This window comes from Ixodes scapularis, unplaced genomic scaffold (genome assembly GCF_016920785.2).
Source record: "Ixodes scapularis isolate PalLabHiFi unplaced genomic scaffold, ASM1692078v2 PGA_scaffold2__306_contigs__length_199485367, whole genome shotgun sequence".
NCBI classification, from domain to species: Eukaryota; Metazoa; Arthropoda; class Arachnida; order Ixodida; family Ixodidae; genus Ixodes; species Ixodes scapularis.
In genome coordinates, this window is record NW_024609857.1 from 172,180,859 (window position 1) to 172,202,395 (window position 21,537).

General features: G+C 50.3%; 1 protein-coding gene and 3 pseudogenes across 1 annotated transcript; 1 reads left to right on the forward strand and 3 right to left on the reverse strand.

The window, feature by feature from the left end:
• The first annotated feature begins 307 nt into the window (after window positions 1-307).
• Window positions 308-1,281, forward strand: LOC120842297. Its single transcript, XM_040213333.2, has one exon. The coding sequence runs from the start codon at window positions 397-399 to the stop codon at window positions 1,270-1,272; it is 876 nt and encodes a 291-aa protein (XP_040069267.2). The 5' UTR covers window positions 308-396; the 3' UTR covers window positions 1,273-1,281.
• An 8,241-nt stretch (window positions 1,282-9,522) lies between these two features.
• Window positions 9,523-10,591, reverse strand: LOC120850218 (annotated as a pseudogene).
• A 900-nt stretch (window positions 10,592-11,491) lies between these two features.
• On the reverse strand, window positions 11,492-12,560 carry LOC115322911 (annotated as a pseudogene).
• A 900-nt stretch (window positions 12,561-13,460) lies between these two features.
• LOC120850219 lies at window positions 13,461-14,529 on the reverse strand (annotated as a pseudogene).
• Between the last annotated feature and the right edge of the window lie 7,008 nt (window positions 14,530-21,537).

Sequence of the window (21,537 nt, forward strand, 5' to 3'; positions counted from 1 at the left end):
GAAACTGAGGCAGGAAATGTGGGACGACTCATTCTGTGGGAGGAGCAAGGAAATGCCATATCACCCCTTTTTGCTGACACCACCTAGATGGCTGTAGTGTTGACAAGTGTGTAATACCTTAGCACGTTCTTGTGGGAAGCGAATGCACACATTCCTGCTCGATGTTTCTCTTGTAGGGACTGGACGCACCGACAAGCGAGTCCAGTCTCGACACAGCAAAAAAGAGAAAAAGAGACGCGCGCGCTAGCTATACGCTCACGCGCTCACGCGCTCACGAAGAGCAGTTCCTGACGAGACACCACTGAAATAGAACGTTGTTTTGGAACGTCCGTCTCCTGCCTGTTTCTTTCACCACATTTGGTGACCCGGACGTGATCGCCAACTAGAACGGGTGAAATGCAGCAAGGAGAGCCTTCGGACCCGCCGCCAGCCACTGTTGCAGCAGCCGCAGTCCGCCTTCCACCATACTGGGACCGCAATCCGAGAGTTTGGTTCCTGCAAGCGGAATCACAATTCCACCTCGCTGGGGTCACCACACAAGGTCGGAAGTACCACCACGTCGTCTCGGCTCTTTCACCAGCTGCCGCCGACGAAGTCTACGACGTTCTGGCAAATCCCTCTCCAGCAACACCGTATGACCAACTGAAGAATGCTCTGCTCCAGCGCACCGAGATTTCGGAACGCTCCCGCGTGCAGCAGCTTCTCTCGGCGGAAGAGCTCGGGGATCGGCGGCCAAGCCAGTTGCTGCGACGCATGACCCAGCTTCTTGGAGAGCGCTCTAACAATCTGGACGACGTATTCCTCCGCGAGCTGTTCTTGCAAAGGCTACCTTCCAATGTTCAGATGGTTTTGGCAACAGCAACAACGTTGGACCTCACCGGACTTGCCGCGTTGGCCGACGCCGTGATGGAGGTGACCACTCCATCGGTCGCCAGTGTTATCGTGGCTCCACAGCAACCAACAGCCCAAGACTCTGGAGCGGCCGCCAACAGCCAGCCTCCCCAGGCCAACATCGAGCAGCTTTGCCAACGCTTAGAGGAGATCGTCGTCGCAGCTACACGAGGCCGCACCCCCCACCCTCGTGAGTCACATCGCAGACGTTCGACGTCTCGTCGGACACGCGGCGAATCGACATCTCGTCGGACACGCGGCGAAAACACGCGATCACCGAGCCCTGCCGGGGTCTGCTACTACCACCGCCGCTTCGGTGCCAACGCCCGGCATTGCCTCCGCCCCTGTTCATGGCAGGGAAACAGGCCGGCCGACCTCTAGAGGCGACGAGTGGTCAGGGCCTCGGCGAAAGTCGCCTTTTCTACGTGTGTGACCGAGCCACCAAGAACCGCTACCTCGTTGACACCGGAGCCGAGATCAGCGCAGTTCCAGCAACGCGTGCCGACCGTTCCTTGACACCGATCTATTTTCTGCGCGCAGTGAACAACAGCGCCATCCCAGTCTACCGAGAACGGTCGATCACCCTTAACCTCGGCCTCCGGCGGGTTTTCCGGTGGATCTTCCTGATGGCCGACGTGAGTCAAGGAATTCTCGGCGCGGACTTTCTCAACCACTACAAGCTCCTCGTGGATGTTAGAAGCAGGCGACTGATAGACTCCACCACGCGACTTTCCATCCATGGTATCGCAACGGACGACAATTCAGTCTACACCTCTGCCTGCACGATCCCGGAAGAAGCGTTCAAGACTTCACTGAGTAAGTTCCCGAGCCTTACTCAGTCACCTGATTGGACCAAACCCGTCTCGCACGACGTACAACACCACATCGTGACGACAGGACCACCTGTTTACTGTCGTCCCCGCCGTCTAGCCCCAGAGAAACTCCGCGATGCTCGCCAAGAGTTTGAACACATGTTGGACCTTGGCATCATCCGACCCTCGTCTAGCAGCTGGGCGTCTCCATTACACATGGTGTCGAAGAAAAATGGAGACTGGCGGCCGTGTGGCGATTATCGTGCACTAAATAAGAACACTGTACCGGACAGGTACCCTCTACCTAACATCCAGGATTTCACGGTGAACCTACAAGGCGCGAAGATCTTCTCAAAGATTGACCTGACGCGGGCCTACCACCAAATTCCCGTGGCCGAAGAAGACATCCCGAAAACAGCGATCACGACACCGTTTGGACTTTTTGAATTTCTCCGCATGCCCTTTGGCCTCAGAAATGCGGCTCAGTCCTTCCAACGGTGCATCGACGCTGTCACACGAGGATTACCTTTTGTCTTCGCGTACGTAGACGATTTGCTCATAGCCAGCAAGTCACCGGAAGAGCACACGACCCACTTAGACCTCCTCTTCGAACGACTGCGCAGCCACGGCATTGTCATCAACGCCACGAAAAGTGTATTCGGAGTTCCGGAATTGGAATTTCTTGGTCATCGGCTTGACTCCTCGGGCATCCGTCCATTGCCATCAAAGGTACAAGCCATCAAAGATTTCCCGAGGCCGACTTCGACCACCAAACTTCGCCAGTTTCTCGGTTTGGTCAATTTTTACCGACGTTTCGTTCCGAACTGCGCCAAACTGCTCGAACATCTTGAGGTCCTCCTAACAAAACAAGAACGAAAAACGTCATCCCTTCCTTGGAACGAAGATGCGGAACGCGCTTTCGGCGAGGTAAAGAACTTACTGGCAGAAGCCACAATGCTAGTACATCCTAAGCATGATGCCCCAACATCGCTGATGACCGACGCATCTGCCACAGCCGTAGGAGCGGTGCTACAACAAAAAGTCGACGGAGAGTGGCGGCCGATTGGTTTCTTTTCTAAGAAGCTCAAGCCAGCGCAAACGCGCTACAGCGTTTTCGGACGTGAACTCTTGGCTGCCTACTTGGCTGTACGACACTTTCGACATTTCGTCGAGGAACGGCCATTTACCATATGGACTGACCACAAGCCCCTAACTTACGCCATCAGCAATGCCGGCTCTCATTACACACCACGTGAGATTCGCCAGCTAGCCTTCTTGGCCGAATTCACAACGGACATTCGGCACGTTAAAGGAGTTGACAACGTCCCCGCTGATGTCCTCAGCCGGATCGACGCCGTGAACACCCCAGCCTGTTCTGCTGTAGACTTGGAGTTGCTGGCTCGTCTACAGACCACCGACGAAGAATTGCAAGCCCTGCGCAGTTCATCCACGTCACTGCAACTGCGGGATGTAAGCTTTCCAGAAGGCACCACCGTGATCTGCGACCTGTCAACGGGAACGCCTAGGCCTTTTGTACCGCGTGAACTGCGACGACAGCTTTTCGAAGCGATTCACTGCTTGTCGCACCCGGGTATACGAGCATCCCAGAAGCTCCTGTGCGACCGCTACGTTTGGCCCCGGATAAAATCCGACGTTCGTGATTGGGTGCGTTCCTGCATCGCATGCCAGTGCGCGAAAGTACAGCGGCATCCGGTGCCACCAAGTCGAAAATTCCTACAGCCTGATAGCCGTTTCAACAAGATCCATCTGGACCTAGTAGGACCCCTACCGATTTCTCAGGGACAGCGCTACATCCTAACGTGTGTCGACAGATTCACACGATGGCCAGAAGCAACCCCACTGCCCGATATCACCGCCGCCACTGTCGCTGAGGCGTTTATCGTTACGTGGGTATCCCGGTTTGGCTGCCCCTGAGAGATTGTCACCGACAGGGGTCGACAATTCGAGTCGGCACTCTTTGCCGAGCTCACTCGATTGCTCGGAACCAACCGCTTGAGAACGACTGCCTACCACCCACAGTCGAACGGGATGGTAGAACGATTTCATCGACATTTGAAATCGGCCCTTGCAGCTCAGGGTGGTCCCTCGGATTGGGTTCGTCATCTCCCCCTTGTGCTTCTTGGAATCCGGACAGCCTTGAAGGCGGACATCGGATGCTCCACCGCCGAGCTGGTGTACGGCACTGCACTTCGCTTGCCATCAGATTTTTTTTTGAAGTGGAACTGCCTCAACAACAAAGGCAGTTGGACTATGTAGAACAACTCAAGCAAATTTTTATCAATTTGCGACCGGTGCCTACACGGCAAGGAACTTCAGTCTCCCTACGTGACCCAGGACCTCCAAGACGCCACTCATGTTTTCGTACGACAATCGCAAAAGAAGCCACTGCGCCCACATTACATCGGACCTTTTCCAGTGGTCGAAAAGAGAAGCGACACGTTTGTCCTGCGTGTCAACGGCAAGAATGACACCGTTGCATTGGAGAGACTAAAGCCGGCACATATTGAGCAAGAGCATGTGCAGGGAATAGCGCTACGTGACATCGACCAGACGACAGAGAAAAGCCAACTTCGTTGGCACTCGAATGTTTGTGTGCTTTAATCATTCGTCCTACCTCCTCTCTAAGGGGGGGCATATCTGTAGGGACTGGACGCACCGACAAGCGAGTCCAGTCTCGACACAGCAAAAAAGAGAAAAAGAGACGCGCGCGCTAGCTATACGCTCACGCGCTCACGCGCTCACGAAGAGCAGTTCCTGACGAGACACCACTGAAATAGAACGTTGTTTTGGAACGTCCGTCTCCTGCCTGTTTCTTTCACCACACTCTTGTTTATTCTTGAAGACAAACTCTCTATATATTGTATGGTGCTAGCGGCACTGTCTACGACATTGGATGGCAAGTGGTTGCATCTGTCGCAGACTACTGTGTCAGCCAGCGTCTGTCTAGGACCGATGTTCAGACTGATTGAATGGGCTTTCCATTGGAGCGCTGACAATGCATTTGCCTTCTATACTTGCCCCGAGCTGGCCTTCGGTAGGTGATGTACCAAATTCGTCACTACAGCTCGCATTCTAGGTGGTGTTATTCTGGTCCATCATGTCAGCACTGAACTAAGAATGAATGAATTATGATTAGTTCCTCATGATTATAACAAGTGTAAGTGAGAGGCCATGCCAAAATGGCAGTGCTGGCCACAATTTGGAGCATGTATGTCTGCCCCACACTCTAAATATGGATTCCCTCATATGCAGTGTTCAGAGCTCCTATGGGCAGATATATCTGTTCAGCAGCAATGATTTGAAATATATTTTACATTCACATCAATTTAGTTTTATTCTAAAGGTTCCTTAGTGGCTGACATTATAGTCACACAAAGCAACTTTATGTGCTCTGTTGAAAGGTATGGGAGTTGCAAAAACACAAAGAAAATGTACAGTATTATTTCTGCAGGAACATCTCATACCAACTTCTAGACGCCACAGTGCCCGATACGACAAAGAAATTGTTCTTGGACGGTGGCCACACTTTAAGGAGAGTGACCAACTTGCATGGGACGAGATCAGGTATTGTATTCGAATCCAGCCCATCTATAATGTGTGATAAAAAAATAACTTTTTTTTTATAACTCTACTAAAACAGCGTGTGATATTTGTGACCAATATTTCTTTAGAACACTATATAGACCAAGTTTTCTAAACCCGGCCACGTAAAAACAGCCCAAGCCTGACAGGGTTTTTAAGCGTGAGCCTAGCCGAATTCGTTTGTTGCAACTTCAATAGTATGTTTGAATATACATGTGTATGATTTCTTTAATAGGTGCAAATGTGGCCAATCCGTGGTGCTGCCCGACTAGAGTCTGGCGAGTGTCTTTGCTGCAGGGAAATTGGCAACCAACTTTTCGACCTACATTCGACCGGCTGGGCTGCATTACTACGAACGAGGACTTCCCCCTCGTGTGCCTGAACATTGCGATGTATGATGTTGTTAGGAAGTGGATATTCTGCCGGCAGCGTGCAAAACCCGGGAAAACAATTGTCGGCAGTCCTGGCTGCCATGCAGCTCCACCTTTACGGGTTTACGTGCATATTTTGCCGCATTGGCTTTCTCGCAGAGCAGCTTCCAGAGCTGTGCAAGAGGTCTGCGACCCGACCTCGGCATGCGATGTAGCATGCCGAGGCGGTTCCCCAAGGGAATGCAGACTGAAGGACTCCAGTGCTCCTAGCCTTCGGACGTCGTTGGCAAGGTGTGTAAGTGCATGAACATTGTACACTACAACTTCCTCGCCATACAGACGCCGTGTTTCCTAGACAAAATAGTCCAAGAGTGACTCGGCATATGTAATCATTTGTGCAGAGCTGCCGACACAAGTGACGATCCGAATGGCGACATGCGAGCACATGGGGTGCACGTAAGTGTGCACAGGCAGCACAGACTGCAGCACAACAGGTGCTGCGTAAGGGAGGGAGTCCCTGCATCCTCGCGTTAGGCGCTCACGCATGACGCGAGGAGAAAGTACCGGCATTCAATGGCTTTCCAATGCTCGCGCTCCCGCATGGCACGAGGTTGTCTGGGGAACTCCCTTGGCAGGGGAGACCTCATGGCATTGAGGTTTTGTGAGTGTTCCGCAATCTTGGCGCAGAGGACAGGCGGACACACCTGGGACCCTTCTGTGCCCAATAGCGCAGCAGCTTTGTCACTGCGCCCAGATAGACGCAGTGCATGGGGTCCACAGGGAGCTGGGACACCATCCCCAGGCCCTCCAGTTCCATGAAGGGTGACGCTCCGTCGGGATGTTCGTCAGTCCGGAGTGGAGCGTCAACTTTCAGGTACGTCATCCTCCCTCTCCAGCAGCCTCTCAGGGTGCACTTATCGTGCCCGAAATAGCCGTTGTGGGCCTTCACATTCTTGGTGGGGCGTCTTTTCGACATGTCGCACATCACTGAATGTAGAACAGAAACGGTTGCCCCCACAGCTCTGTACGCCTACTTGGAGCAGTCCCTTGAGGTCAGGAATTGCTTTTCTGAAGGAAGACATTGATGTCATCAGGCTTGTTGAGGCCGCAGTAAATGCCGATGGGGAACGGCGGTGTGCCCTTTGTGTCCAATGACTTGCACAGAATTGGCCAAACGTGCATGGATGAGCCAGCGAACAGAGACAGTCCGTCGATGTTGATAGTGAGGCGCATACCAGAAGAATCTTTGCCGTCGGCAAATTTATAGAGCGCAGGCATCTCTGGTATCCCGTCTTTGCATCTGATATGAATGTACTCGCCCGTGCCACACTGATGGATTTCTGTGGCTCCTCTGGTTCTTGTGGGGAGGCGTAGACTTTTTCGTTGGTCTTAGTTTTAGTGACCAGAGTACCTGGCTTCTAGGCGCAAAGTTGAACTTCTTACGCTCCTACATAAAATAGTTAATAATAACGGTGTACTTGATCGTAACAGTTGTATTGATTTTACTACTCAATCACGCACTCATGCTTCTGATCCCTTAAACATTGTACCATATCAATGTCACCTTAATTGTTGTTAATTCTTTCTTTCCTATAACTATTACAAACTAAAACAGTATCGATGATGCAACACGTCCACTTGATTTTGATAAGTTTTCAGATGCACTTTAGGTAGTTTCGTGCCTACCATTTATAACCCTCCTATTTTACTTGTTGATGTGATCCCTTCTATTTTATTTATTGATTTGTCTATCTGTCCATAACCCATCTATTTTACTTCTTGATTTGTCTGTCTGATTTGTGCGTGAACCCTGCAATACTGAGGTTGTAAAGCATGTCGAGGAACATCCCATTACGTTGTTTCCATCAACGTAGCCTTAGTGCGGCCCATTGCACGGCTTTCTCGCAGACTCACAAAACTCCCTCACAATGGGGTAGATGTCACCTCCAAAAGAAAGAATGTTGCAAACTTTGTACACCTCCCCGGTTATGCCCCAGGACGGGACGCCCCAAAGATTCCAAGTTTGCAGTGTGCTTTCGAGTACTGTGCACAGCCGTTCTCCTGGCTGCCATGCAGCTCCACCTTTACGGGTTTACGTGCATATTTTGCCGCATTGGCTTTCTCGCAGAGCAGCTTCCAGAGCTGTGCAAGAGATCTGCGACCCGACCTCGGCATGAGATGTAGCATGCCCAGGCGGTTCCCCAAGGGAATACATACTAAAGGACTCCAGTGCTCCTAGCCTTCGGACGTCGTTGGCAAGGTGTGTAAGTGCATGAACATTGTACACTACAACTTCCTTGCCATACAGACGCCGTGTTTCCTAGACAAAATACTCCAAGAGTGACTCGGCATATGTAATCATTTGTGCAGAGCTGCCGACACAAGTGACGATCCGAATGGCGACATGCGAGCACATGGGGTGCACGTAAGTGTGCACAGGCAGCACAGACTGCAGCACAACAGGTGCTGCGTACGGGAGGGAGTCCCTGCATCCTCGCGTCAGGCGCTCACGCATGACGCGAGGAGAAAGTACCGGCATTCGGTGGCTTTCCAATGCTCGCGCTCCCGCATGGCACGAGGTTGCCTGGGGAACTCCCTTGGCAGGGGAGACCTCTTGGCATTGAGGTTTTCAGAGTGTTCCGCAATCTTGGCGCAGAGGACAGGCGGACACACCTGGGACCCTTCAGTGCCCAATAGCGCAGCAGCTTTGTCACTGCGCCCAGATAGACGCAGTGCATGGGGTCCACAGGGAGCTGGGACACCATCCCCAGGCCCTCCAGTTCCATGAAGGGTGACGCTCCGTCGGGATGTTCGTCAGTCCGGAGTGGAGCGTCAACTTTCAGGTACGTCATCCTCCCTCTCCAGCAGCCTCTCAGGGTGCACTTATCGTGCCCGAAATAGCCGTTGTGGGCCTTCACATTCTTGGTGGGGCTTCTTTTCGACATGTCGCACATCACTGAATGTAGAACAGAAACGGTTGCCCCCACAGCTCTGTACGCCTACTTGGAGCAGTCCCTTGAGGTCAGGAATTGCTTTCCTGAAGGAAGACATTGATGTCATCAGGCTTGTTGAGGCCGCAGTAAATGCCGATGGGGAACGGCGCTGTGCCCTTTGTGTCCAATGACTTGCACAGAATTGGCCAAACGTGCATGGATGAGCCAGCGAACAGAGACAGTCCGTCGATGTTGATAGTGAGGCGCATACCAGAAGAATCTTTGCCGTCGGCAAATTTATAGAGCGCAGGCATCTCTGGTATCCCGTCTTTGCATCTGATATGAATGTACTCGCCCGTGCCACACTGATGGATTTCTGTGGCTCCTCTGGTTCTTGTGGGGAGGCGTAGACTTTTTCGTTGGTCTTAGTTTTAGTGACCAGAGTACCTGGCTTCTAGGCGCAAAGTTGAACTTCTTACGCTCCTACATAAAATAGTTAATAATAACGGTGTACTTGATCGTAACAGTTGTATTGATTTTACTACTCAATCACGCACTCATGCTTCTGATCCCTTAAACATTGTGCCATATCAATGTCACCTTAATTGTTGTTAATTCTTTCTTTCCTATAACTATTACAAACTAAAACAGTATCGATGATGCAACACGTCCACTTGATTTTGATAAGTTTTCAGATGCACTTTAGGTAGTTTCGTGCCTACCATTTATAACCCTCCTATTTTACTTGTCGATGTGATCCCTTCTATTTTATTTATTGATTTGTCTATCTGTCCATAACCCATCTATTTTACTTATTGATTTGTCTGTCTGATTTGTGCGTGAACCCTGCAATACTGAGGTTGTAAAGCATGTCGAGGAACATCCCATTACGTTGTTTCCATCAACGTAGCCTTAGTGCGGCCCATTGCACGGCTTTCTCGCAGAATCACAAAACTCCCTCACAATGGGGTAGATGTCACCTCCAAAAGAAAGAATGTTGCAAACTTTGTACACCTCCCCGGTTATGCCCCAGGACGGGACGCGCCAAAGATTCCAAGTTTGCAGTGTGCTTTCGAGTACTGTGCACAGCCGTTCTCCTGGCTGCCATGCAGCTCCACCTTTACGGGTTTACGTGCATATTTTGCCGCATTGGCTTTCTCGCAGAGCAGCTTCCAGAGCTGTGCAAGAGGTCTGCGAACCGACCTCGGCATGCGATGTAGCATGCCGAGGCGGTTCCCCAAGGGAATGCAGACTGAAGGACTCCAGTGCTCCTAGCCTTCGGACGTCGTTGGCAAGGTGTGTAAGTGCATGAACATTGTACACTACAACTTCCTCTCCATACAGACGCCGTGTTTCCTAGACAAAATACTCCAAGAGTGACTCGGCATATGTAATCATTTGTGCAGAGCTGCCGACACAAGTGACGATCCGAATGGCGACATGCGAGCACATGGGGTGCACGTAAGTGTGCACAGGCAGCACAGACTGCAGCACAACAGGTGCTGCGTACGGGAGGGAGTCCCTGCATCCTCGCGTCAGGCGCTCACGCATGACGCGAAGAGAAAGTACCGGCATTCGGTGGCTTTCCAATGCTCGCGCTCCCGCATGGCACGAGGTTGCCTGGGGAACTCCCTTGGCAGGGGAGACCTCATGGCATTGAGGTTTTCAGAGTGTTCCGCAATCTTGGCGCAGAGGACAGGCGGACACACCTGGGACCCTTCTGTGCCCAATAGCGCAGCAGCTTTGTCACTGCGCCCAGATAGACGCAGTGCATGGGGTCCACAGGGAGCTGGGACACCATCCCCAGGCCCTCCAGTTCCATGAAGGGTGACGCTCCGTCGGGATGTTCGTCAGTCCGGAGTGGAGCGTCAACTTTCAGGTACGTCATCCTCCCTCTCCAGCAGCCTCTCAGGGTGCACTTATCGTGCCCGAAATAGCCGTTGTGGGCCTTCACATTCTTGGTGGGGCTTCTTTTCGACATGTCGCACATCACTGAATGTAGAACAGAAACGGTTGCCCCCACAGCTCTGTACGCCTACTTGGAGCAGTCCCTTGAGGTCAGGAATTGCTTTTCTGAAGGAAGACATTGATGTCATCAGGCTTGTTGAGGCCGCAGTAAAGGCCGACGGGGAACGGCGCTGTGCCCTTTGTGTCCAATGACTTGCACAGAATTGGCCAAACGTGCATGGATGAGCCAGCGAACAGAGACAGTCCGTCGATGTTGATAGTGAGGCGCATACCAGAAGAATCTTTGCCGTCGACAAATTTATAGAGCGCAGGCATCTCTGGTATCCCGTCTTTGCATCTGATATGAATGTACTCGCCCGTGCCACACTGATGGATTTCTGTGGCTCCTCTGGTTCTTGTGGGGAGGCGTAGACTTTTTCGTTGGTCTTAGTTTTAGTGACCAGAGTACCTGGCTTCTAGGCGCAAAGTTGAACTTCTTACGCTCCTACATAAAATAGTTAATAATAACGGTGTACTTGATCGTAACAGTTGTATTGATTTTACTACTCAATCCCGCACTCATGCTTCTGATCCCTTAAACATTGTACCATATCAATGTCACCTTAATTGTTGTTAATTCTTCCTTTCCTATAACTATTACAAACTAAAACAGTATTGATGATGCAACACGTCCACTTGATTTTGATAAGTTTTCAGATGCACTTTAGGTAGTTTCGTGCCTACCATTTATAACCCTCCTATTTTACTTGTTGATGTGATCCCTTCTATTTTATTTATTGATTTGTCTATCTGTCCATAACCCATCTATTTTACTTATTGATTTGTCTGTCTGATTTGTGCGTGAACCCTGCAATACTGAGGTTGTAAAGCATGTCGAGGAACATCCCATTACGTTGTTTCCATCAACGTAGCCTTAGTGCGGCCCATTGCACGGCTTTCTCGCAGACTCAGAAAACTCCCTCACAATGGGGTAGATGTCACCTCCAAAAGAAAGAATGTTGCAAACTTTGTACACCTCCCCGGTTATGCCCCAGGACGGGACGCCCCAAAGATTCCAAGTTTGCAGTGTGCTTTCGAGTACTGTGCACAGCCGTTCTCCTGGCTGCCATGCAGCTCCACCTTTACGGGTTTACGTGCATATTTTGCCGCATTGGCTTTCTCGCAGAGCAGCTTCCAGAGCTGTGCAAGAGATCTGCGACCCGACCTCGGCATGCGATGTAGCATGCCGAGGCGGTTCCCCAAGGGAATGCATACTAAAGGACTCCAGTCCTCCTAGCCTTCGGACGTCGTTGGCAAGGTGTGTAAGTGCATGAACATTGTACACTACAACTTCCTTGCCATACAGACGCCGTGTTTCCTAGACAAAATACTCCAAGAGTGACTCGGCATATGTAATCATTTGTGCAGAGCTGCCGACACAAGTGACGATCCGAATGGCGACATGCGAGCACATGGGGTGCACGTAAGTGTGCACAGGCAGCACAGACTGCAGCACAACAGGTGCTGCGTACGGGAGGGAGTCCCTGCATCCTCGCGTCAGGCGCTCACGCATGACGCGAGGAGAAAGTACCGGCATTCGGTGGCTTTCCAATGCTCGCGCTCCCGCATGGCACGAGGTTGCCTGGGGAACTCCCTTGGCAGGGGAGACCTCTTGGCATTGAGGTTTTCAGAGTGTTCCGCAATCTTGGCGCAGAGGACAGGCGGACACACCTGGGACCCTTCTGTGCCCAATAGCGCAGCAGCTTTGTCACTGCGCCCAGATAGACGCAGTGCATGGGGTCCACAGGGAGCTGGGACACCATCCCCAGGCCCTCCAGTTCCATGAAGGGTGACGCTCCGTCGGGATGTTCGTCAGTCCGGAGTGGAGCGTCAACTTTCAGGTACGTCATCCTCCCTCTCCAGCAGCCTCTCAGGGTGCACTTATCGTGCCCGAAATAGCCGTTGTGGGCCTTCACATTCTTGGTGGGGCTTCTTTTCGACATGTCGCACATCACTGAATGTAGAACAGAAACGGTTGCCCCCACAGCTCTGTACGCCTACTTGGAGCAGTCCCTTGAGGTCAGGAATTGCTTTTCTGAAGGAAGACATTGATGTCATCAGGCTTGTTGAGGCCGCAGTAAATGCCGATGGGGAACGGCGCTGTGCCCTTTGTGTCCAATGACTTGCACAGATTTGGCCAAACGTGCATGGATGAGCCAGCGAACAGAGACAGTCCGTCGATGTTGATAGTGAGGCGCATCCCAGAAGAATCTTCGCCGTCGGCAAATTTATAGAGCGCAGGCATCTCTGGTATCCCGTCTTTGCATCTGATATGAATGTACTCGCCCGTGCCACACTGATGGATTTCTGTGGCTCCTCTGGTTCTTGTGGGGAGGCGTAGACTTTTTCGTTGGTCTTAGTTTTAGTGACCAGAGTACCTGGCTTCTGGGCGCAAAGTTGAACTTCTTACGCTCCTACATAAAATAGTTAATAATAACGGTGTACTTGATCGTAACAGTTGTATTGATTTTACTACTCAATCACGCACTCATGCTTCTGATCCCTTAAACATTGTACCATATCAATGTCACCTTAATTGTTGTTAATTCTTTCTTTCCTATAACTATTACAAACTAAAACAGTATCGATGATGCAACACGTCCACTTGATTTTGATAAGTTTTCAGATGCACTTTAGGTAGTTTCGTGCCTACCATTTATAACCCTCCTATTTTACTTGTCGATGTGATCCCTTCTATTTTATTTATTGATTTGTCTATCTGTCCATAACCCATCTATTTTACTTATTGATTTGTCGGTCTGATTTGTGCGTGAACCCTGCAATACTGAGGTTGTAAAGCATGTCGAGGAACATCCCATTACGTTGTTTCCATCAACGTAGCCTTAGTGCGGCCCATTGCACGGCTTTCTCGCAGAATCACAAAACTCCCTCACAATGGGGTAGATGTCACCTCCAAAAGAAAGAATGTTGCAAACTTTGTACACCTCCCCGGTTATGCCCCAGGACGGGACGCCCCAAAGATTCCAAGTTTGCAGTGTGCTTTCGAGTACTGTGCACAGCCGTTCTCCTGGCTGCCATGCAGCTCCACCTTTACGGGTTTACGTGCATATTTTGCCGCATTGGCTTTCTCGCAGAGCAGCTTCCAGAGCTGTGCAAGAGGTCTGCGACCCGACCTCGGCATGCGATGTAGCATGCCGAGGCGGTTCCCCAAGGGAATGCAGACTGAAGGACTCCAGTGCTCCTAGCCTTCGGACGTCGTTGGCAAGGTGTGTAAGTGCATGAACATTGTACACTACAACTTCCTCTCCATACAGACGCCGTGTTTCCTAGACAAAATACTCCAAGAGTGACTCGGCATATGTAATCATTTGTGCAGAGCTGCCGACACAAGTGACGATCCGAATGGCGACATGCGAGCACATGGGGTGCACGTAAGTGTGCACAGGCAGCACAGAATGCAGCACAACAGGTGCTGCGTACGGGAGGGAGTCCCTGCATCCTCGCGTCAGGCGCTCACGCATGACGCGAGGAGAAAGTACCGGCATTCGGTGGCTTTCCAATGCTCGCGCTCCCGCATGGCACGAGGTTGCCTGGGGAACTCCCTTGGCAGGGGAGACCTCATGGCATTGAGGTTTTGAGAGTGTTCCGCAATCTTGGCGCAGAGGACAGGCGGACACACCTGGGACCCTTTCGTGCCCAATAGCGCAGCAGCTTTGTCACTGCGCCCAGATAGACGCAGTGCATGGGGTCCACAGGGAGCTGGGACACCATCCCCAGGCCCTCGAGTTCCATGAAGGGTGACGCTCCGTCGGGATGTTCGTCAGTCCGGAGTGGAGCGTCAACTTTCAGGTACGTCATCCTCCCTCTCCAGCAGCCTCTCAGGGTGCACTTATCGTGCCCGAAATAGCCGTTGTGGGCCTTCACATTCTTGGTGGGGCTTCTTTTCGACATGTCGCACATCACTGAACGTAGAACAGAAACGGTTGCCCCCACAGCTCTGTACGCCTACTTGGAGCAGTCCCTTGAGGTCAGGAATTGCTTTTCTGAAGGAAGACATTGATGTCATCAGGCTTGTTGAGGCCGCAGTAAATGCCGATGGGGAACGGCGCTGTGCCCTTTGTGTCCAATGACTTGCACAGAATTGGCCAAACGTGCATGGATGAGCCAGCGAACAGAGACAGTCCGTCGATGTTGATAGTGAGGCGCATACCAGAACCTTTGCCGTCGGCAAATTTATAGAGCGCAGGCATCTCTGGTATCCCGTCTTTGCATCTGATATGAATGTACTCGCCCGTGCCACACTGATGGATTTCTGTGGCTCCTCTGGTTCTTGTGGGGAGGCGTAGACTTTTTCGTTGGTCTTAGTTTTAGTGACCAGTTTTTCCCCCCTTGCATTGCAGTTGCCGATGAGACAAAGGGGTACCGTATTAATGGAAAGGAGACAGCCATGCAGTGCATCAGGCAGACAGGCCGTTGATCCCCCAACCATTGTCGATCGAGCTGGCAGCTGGACTGCCGGCTCGCCTGGCTTAATTTGTGGCACGACGTACCAGACATTTATTTTTTACTATTAGTAGTTCACAAGGTTGTACCTCATAGGCCTCCAAGCTAGCGTAATGCATTCGTATATAATTTCTTAACAACCCATTTGTAATACCGACCTGCATACTGGCCCGGAAACAAAAGGAGGTTGCGGGATGCTCTAAATGAAAAAAAAAAAGTTAGGTCAGGATGGTAAATTATGTGAATGCTCAGAAAATTATGGAGCTGCAGTTGTGGATAGAAAAGGAAAGATTTGCAAAGCATGCTCACATGCCTTGCCATAAGTAAGGCATGCTGTATCTGCAGGATTTTCGGTAACGATGCTACGAGAAGGTTGGAAAGACAATAATTAGACGACTAAAGCACCACATTTGGTATCACAAACGTCATAAATGCCGTATATCACCCATGCTGCAAACACTACTACTGAAATTAGAGTAAAAATAGCTGCTTTTCATTCTATATTCTGGCATTATCCTAATGCAGAATAGCCACTGCCCTTCCTTGCAGGGAGTACCCTCTCATTACTTACGGGAAAACCTGCCCGACATGAACAAATCGGATGAAGCAAGACGTTTGATATCTCTTTCCCTAATGCACTGGAGTAACAAATATCTTTTTAGTGTAGTAAAGGGCAAGTTGACACACGTGCAAACTGGTTGCGGAAGCCATCAGGATCTCGGTTAAAATTAAAAATAGAGCCTTAAAAACAAGATGTTGCTAAGTCGGAAGCATAAATCATCTATGTGGACATGCAACATTTCTTGGAAGACGTCATATGTGATTATGAAACAACATATATTTTTTCACTGAGTCGTTATCCCCATCATTTCGCAAAAGTACTGCACGCTCAAACTTTGACTACATCATGCTTCCTTTTGATGTGGTCTTGCAGCTCAAGTATAGTAAGTTAATAGTAAGAGTTGTTTTTTTTTTGTTTTTTTTTGAGCCTCTTGCAAGTACTGTTGCTAACAGGTTATGTATGTGAAACGTATATTCAAATATAACTTGTAATAAAATTTATAATTTTGAATTTGACTGCTTTTGGAGCTCATAGTAAATAACATCCTGATAATTATAATTTTTTTCAATATATTAGTCAAGCAGTGTGACTGTAATTTCCGATATAATGAAGTGGGACACGAACTGAAATTGTAATTACAATGAAATGATACATGGAAAAATGTTAAAAGTAATTGTTGATTTAAAATGTGTCAGTTGTATGTACTACCATTTTACTTTTTCCCTGTAGGCTATTATCTCGTTATTCAAGGTGCATGGTAGAAGTACCATGCATGGTAATAACGTCCAGCAGGCAACATCCATATGACATAGTTTATTTGATAGACACACAGAAATCAATCTCGCTGCAATCTGATAGAATAACTCGAACAAAAATCATGCGAGACCGAGGTTTGTTTCTGGTAACTTCCCAGCTATGTTATAGTAAACATAAATATGAAAGAAAAACTGACCTTTCACAAAACCGTCGAACCATCAAGACAAGATATATGTACTGCTGCAACGGAAAAAGTAGCACAAGTTACCAACGACCGGAGCGGCAAAATCGTGACAGTTGACACTATTGTTTGCAAGCGCGGCGATAGCGAGAGTGACAGCCATGTTGCATGCCTCAACGCGGGGGTGGCCAGCAGAAAGCAGCCCATCCTCAAAAAGGCATTTCGAAAGCTGTCTTACCCCTCAGTTTTCTGCCGGCCACCCCCGCGGTGTGGCAGGGAATGTGGCTGTCACTCTCGCAATCGACGCGCTCGGGAGCAATAGCGCTGCGTGTCGCAATTTTGCCACTCCAGTCGTCAGTCGCTCGTGCTACTCTTTTTCCGTTGCAGCTGTACCTTCTGTATGCAAGTAAAAGTGGAGGCTCCCATCTCATAACAATGGAGTTGACATCACATCCCACCTAAATGGTAGTTACTAGGTGTTATCAATTTAACTTGGTTTTCGCATATCTTATTTCTTGCTAAAAAGTGTATGTCTGTCCACAAGTCTAGGAAAAATAAACAGGCTTTACACTGCTAGACATGGTGAGTGCGAACAAGGGATCAAGGGTTTTCTCTTTCTTTTGGAATCAAACGACTAGGCTAGGTGATGCAAGCTACTGCCCATTATAAAGGGTATAGCCATTAACATCCATCCATTCATTCACTAGAGTGAAGGAAAGTGCTGATTTGGAAAACCAACCAACATGGTGAAATTTCATGCCCGAAAATACAGAGTAAAATGCAAAAAAGTATTGAAAGTCGTGTTAGTGCTAGCAGTGTCGCACAGTGTAGAGTGCCGTAACCGTCAAAAGAAAGCTCGCTTACATAGGCTGTGAATTGTCTTCTTCGTGTACTAAAAATCCCACAAATCCCATGATGCCTGCATTTACTGCAATGTATGTAAAATAGGCATGCAAGCGAACCCTCTCCGATGTGGCAACAAAACACACTTCGCTGCGAGAGCGCTGAGCGGGATGAGGAGCAAGCGTGACGAGAGGCTTGTGACGTACGACGCTTGGATGAGTGAAGAGGAGCATGGCTCATCGTAAAGCTCCCTCGCTGAATCACGATACTCCCTCGCAACGAGGTAGATGTCACCGCCAAAAGAAAGAATGTTGTCAACTTTGTACACGTCCCGGTTATGCCCCAGGACACAGTCGTCGGGTCGGGACACCGTGACGATTCCAAGTTTGCATTGTACTTTCGAATACTGCGCACAACCTGCACAGCCCTGCACAAGTGGCCCATTCTCGTGGGCGCCGTGGAGCTCCACCTTTACAGGTTCGCGTGCATGTTCTGCTGCATTGGCTTTCTCGCAGAGCCTCCTCCAGAGCTGTGCAAGAGGTCTGTTACCTGACCTCAGCATGCGTTTTAGCATGCCGAGGTGGTTCTCAAAGGGAAAGCTACTGAAGGACTCCAGTGCTCCCAGCCTTCGGACGTCGTTGGCAAGGTGTGTTAGTGCATGAACATTGTACACTAAAGCTTCCTCACCATACAGACGCCCTGTTTCCTTGACAAAATACTCCAACAGTGACTCGGCATACGTGATAATTTGTGCAGGGCTGCTGTCACAAGTGAGGATCCGAATGGCGACATGCAAGCACATGTAGTGCACATAAATGTGCGCAGGCAGCACAGACTTTAGCACAACAGGTGCTGCATACAGGAGAAAGTACCTGCATTCGGTGGCTTTCCAATGCCCGCGCTCCCGCATGACGCGAGGATGCCTGGAAAACTCCCTTGGCATGGAAGACTTCACGGCGTTGAGGTTGTCTGAGAGTTCCGCAACCTTGGCAGAGGGCAGGCGGACACACCTGGGACCCTTCTGTGTCCAATAGCACAGCAGCTTCCTCACTACGCCCAGATAGACGCAGTGCATGGGGTCCACAGGGAACTGGGACACCATCCCGAGGCCCTCCAGTTCCATGAAGGGTGAAGCACCGTTGTGATGTTCTGGCTGTTCCACATCTCGAAAGGAGGCATCAGTCCGAAGTGGAGCGTCGACTTTGGGGTAGATCATCCTCCCTCTCCAGGAGCCTCTCTGAGTGCACTTATCGCACCCGAAATAGCCGTTGTGGGCCTTCACATTCTTCGTAAAGCTCCTTGCCGGCGTATCGCACACCACTGAATGCAGGAGAACAGAAATGGTTGCCCCGCTGCATTGTACACCTGCTTGGAGCAGTTCCTTCAGTTCAGAAATTGCATTCTGAAGAAAGGCATTGATATCATCAGGCTTGTTGAGGCCGCAGTAAATGCCGATCGGGAATGGCGCTGTGTCATTTGTGTCCAATGACATGCAGAGAATTGGCCAAACGTGCATGGATGAGCCAGAGAAGAGAGGCAGGCCGTCGATGTTGATGCTGAGGTGCATAACAGACGAGTCTTTGCCGTCAGCAAATCCAGAGCGCAGGCATCTCTGGATCCCTTCTGTGCATCCGATGTGGATGTACTCACCCGAGCCACACTGGTGGATTTCTGTGGCTCTGGGAGTGTGCAGAAGTGTCCGGGCGTCAGTGGGTAGCCCTGGAAGTTTGGGCGCCAAAAACACGAGGAGGTCGTTCAGGGCGACGTGTTTGATCGCATGGTTGACTGCCCATACTCTCAGGCGCTCCCGATCAGATGGCTCTGTGCTCGGGCCTCCGTCGCTTGGCAGTGCGCCCTGCGCGGAGGTTGAAGCGGTGGGTATCGATGCGGCGAAGGTTGAACCGGCGGGTGTCGATGCGGCGGAGGTTGAACCGGCGGCGGGTGTCGATGCGGCGGAGGTTGAACCGGCGGCGGGTGTCGATGCGGCGGAGGTTGAACTGGCGGAGGTTGAAGTGGCGGGGGTCATCTCGACGTGCCCGTCCGGCGGAGCTGCTGATGAAGAGTCTCCCACAGGCTCTCCTGGCTTCTGTGCAATCCAGGAGGCGCCAGAGCAGGCAGCTTTTCCGCTCCCCGACGTGGTGGCTTTGGGCGACTCGCCGTGGCCGGGAGAGCGCTGGGAGGGAGGGTTGATGATCCCTTGGTCTTCTTCCATAGGCTCTTCGACTGATGTGGAGTGGTCGGTAACCTGTTGCATCCGAACGCTCGCTATTTGCTCGGACGCAAGCTTCCTCGCCCTGCGTCGTTGCCGCCTCTTTCGATTCCTTTCCCGGTTCGAGGGAACCCCGCGATCCATAGCGTCGGAATTTGGCAGTTGGGCGCTGATCCAGTCGCAGTGCTCAACGACGAAAAGTGAAGCTGAAAACGCGGGTAGTGGACGACTCGCCAACGGGGACGGCTGTTTGGATATGGCGGGTTGAGCTGCTAACAGACGACACCTCCTAAAAGGGCGGGAAATATATGTTTGCTTCTCACCGAAAGCTTCTGCACCGTCGCGCCTCATTTTCTTTCGGTTCCTCAATAAATAAGTAATAAATATTTTATTGTTTCTTTTCTTAACACAGTACATACACTATTTATTCCGAAGTAATTAACACATTACTTCGGAATATATTTTTTTATATCTATATATTTTCTCAAAAACTTTCATAATTCGAAAGACTGTAAAATATTTATATATTTTTGTAATGATTAAATTAACATTCCTCAAACAAATAAATTCGATAATAGGTACCTCAATTGCCTGTGTTCCAAATCTTACCTAAATAGATTCGAGTTACTCCGGCGGATCGTGTCACGTGACAGCACAGATTGAAAAACTGGACGCGGGTAGGTTTTAGAACGCCAAGGGTACAAAACCCTTACCCTGGAGTAAGATCGAGTAAATTTTGGAACACGGCCTATAATAATGTTATTTCGTCGGTTTTATGACGAAGCAAGGTCGTTGGATGAAGCCAATCCGAAAATCAGCCGTTGGAAGTGCAAATTGCTACATCGTCTGCTAAACACCGAGGTCAGCGTTCGGCATTCTTTACAACTCTCCGCTGCGCTCGTCTAAGGATCGCCACTGGTGAGTGCCATTTAGTAACTCAAAGATGATATACCAGGCGCTAATGTACTAAAACTGAAATGGGCTAGTTGGACCAACGCAAAAGCGCAAAAAACACTGACGAGGAAGAAAACACGGACGAGGAAGAGACGTATACAACATAGCGCCAGTACGCGTCTCTTCCTCGTCCGTTTTTCTTATTATTACTACTACTACTAATATTATTAGTAGTAGTAGTAGTGAGTCTAAATGGTGGACATGTGTTGTAACTTTATCCAATTATACTTCAATCACAAGTTACAAAAAAAAAAACAATCCAATGTCTCGAGAGAAAGTTAAGCCTTTTTCATACACTAAAAAATTTACGTCAATTTGACGTGTCTTTCCCTCGTCAAAAAAGACGGGCACGCTCATCATTTCAAAATACGAGGATGCCCTCATTATTTATTTGGCGCGAGAGCCGAGCCTTCCAGAAAAGCCGAAATCCCAGGAGTGCGAGCATGCGCAGATGGCGAGGAGTTGAATGCCCCGCCGCGCAGCGCGCAGCCCCGCAGCTCTTTCGCGGCCCTCCTCTCTCGCAGAATGGCGGTGTTGGTGCGCTGTTGCGGTTGTTGCAACACCCATCTCTGTTGTTTTGCGGTTTTGCTCCGAGTCTTGCCAGTCTTGCGCCCGTGCCGCGCAGGCGCAAACAGAGGTTGCAGCAGCTATCGCCATGCTATCGCTCTTCGGGCGTTCGTCGAACTCGCCTCGGTGGCTGTTGACATCGTGGTCAGTGTAGTGTTCTGTGATGCATCAGGGCCTCATCAGCTCATCGACGACTAAATCGCCCACTTCAAGGTATGCAATGTGACTTTATCCTTGCAATGTCTTGCTTACGTATTGTAATCGAATATTTCTCCATGTTCGCGGTTCGAGTGCTTTCGGTTGAAGACGGAAAGCGCTCGAGCGTGTTCGAAATCTGCGGTCTGAGAACACGGGCGTCCACCGACACATCGTGCTTTTGGTGTT

Bases quoted from the DNA above. Each gene is read 5' to 3' on its own strand.
- LOC120842297 (XM_040213333.2), top strand. From the start codon at position 397: ATGCAGCAAGGAGAGCCTTCGGACCCGCCGCCAGCCACTGTTGCAGCA.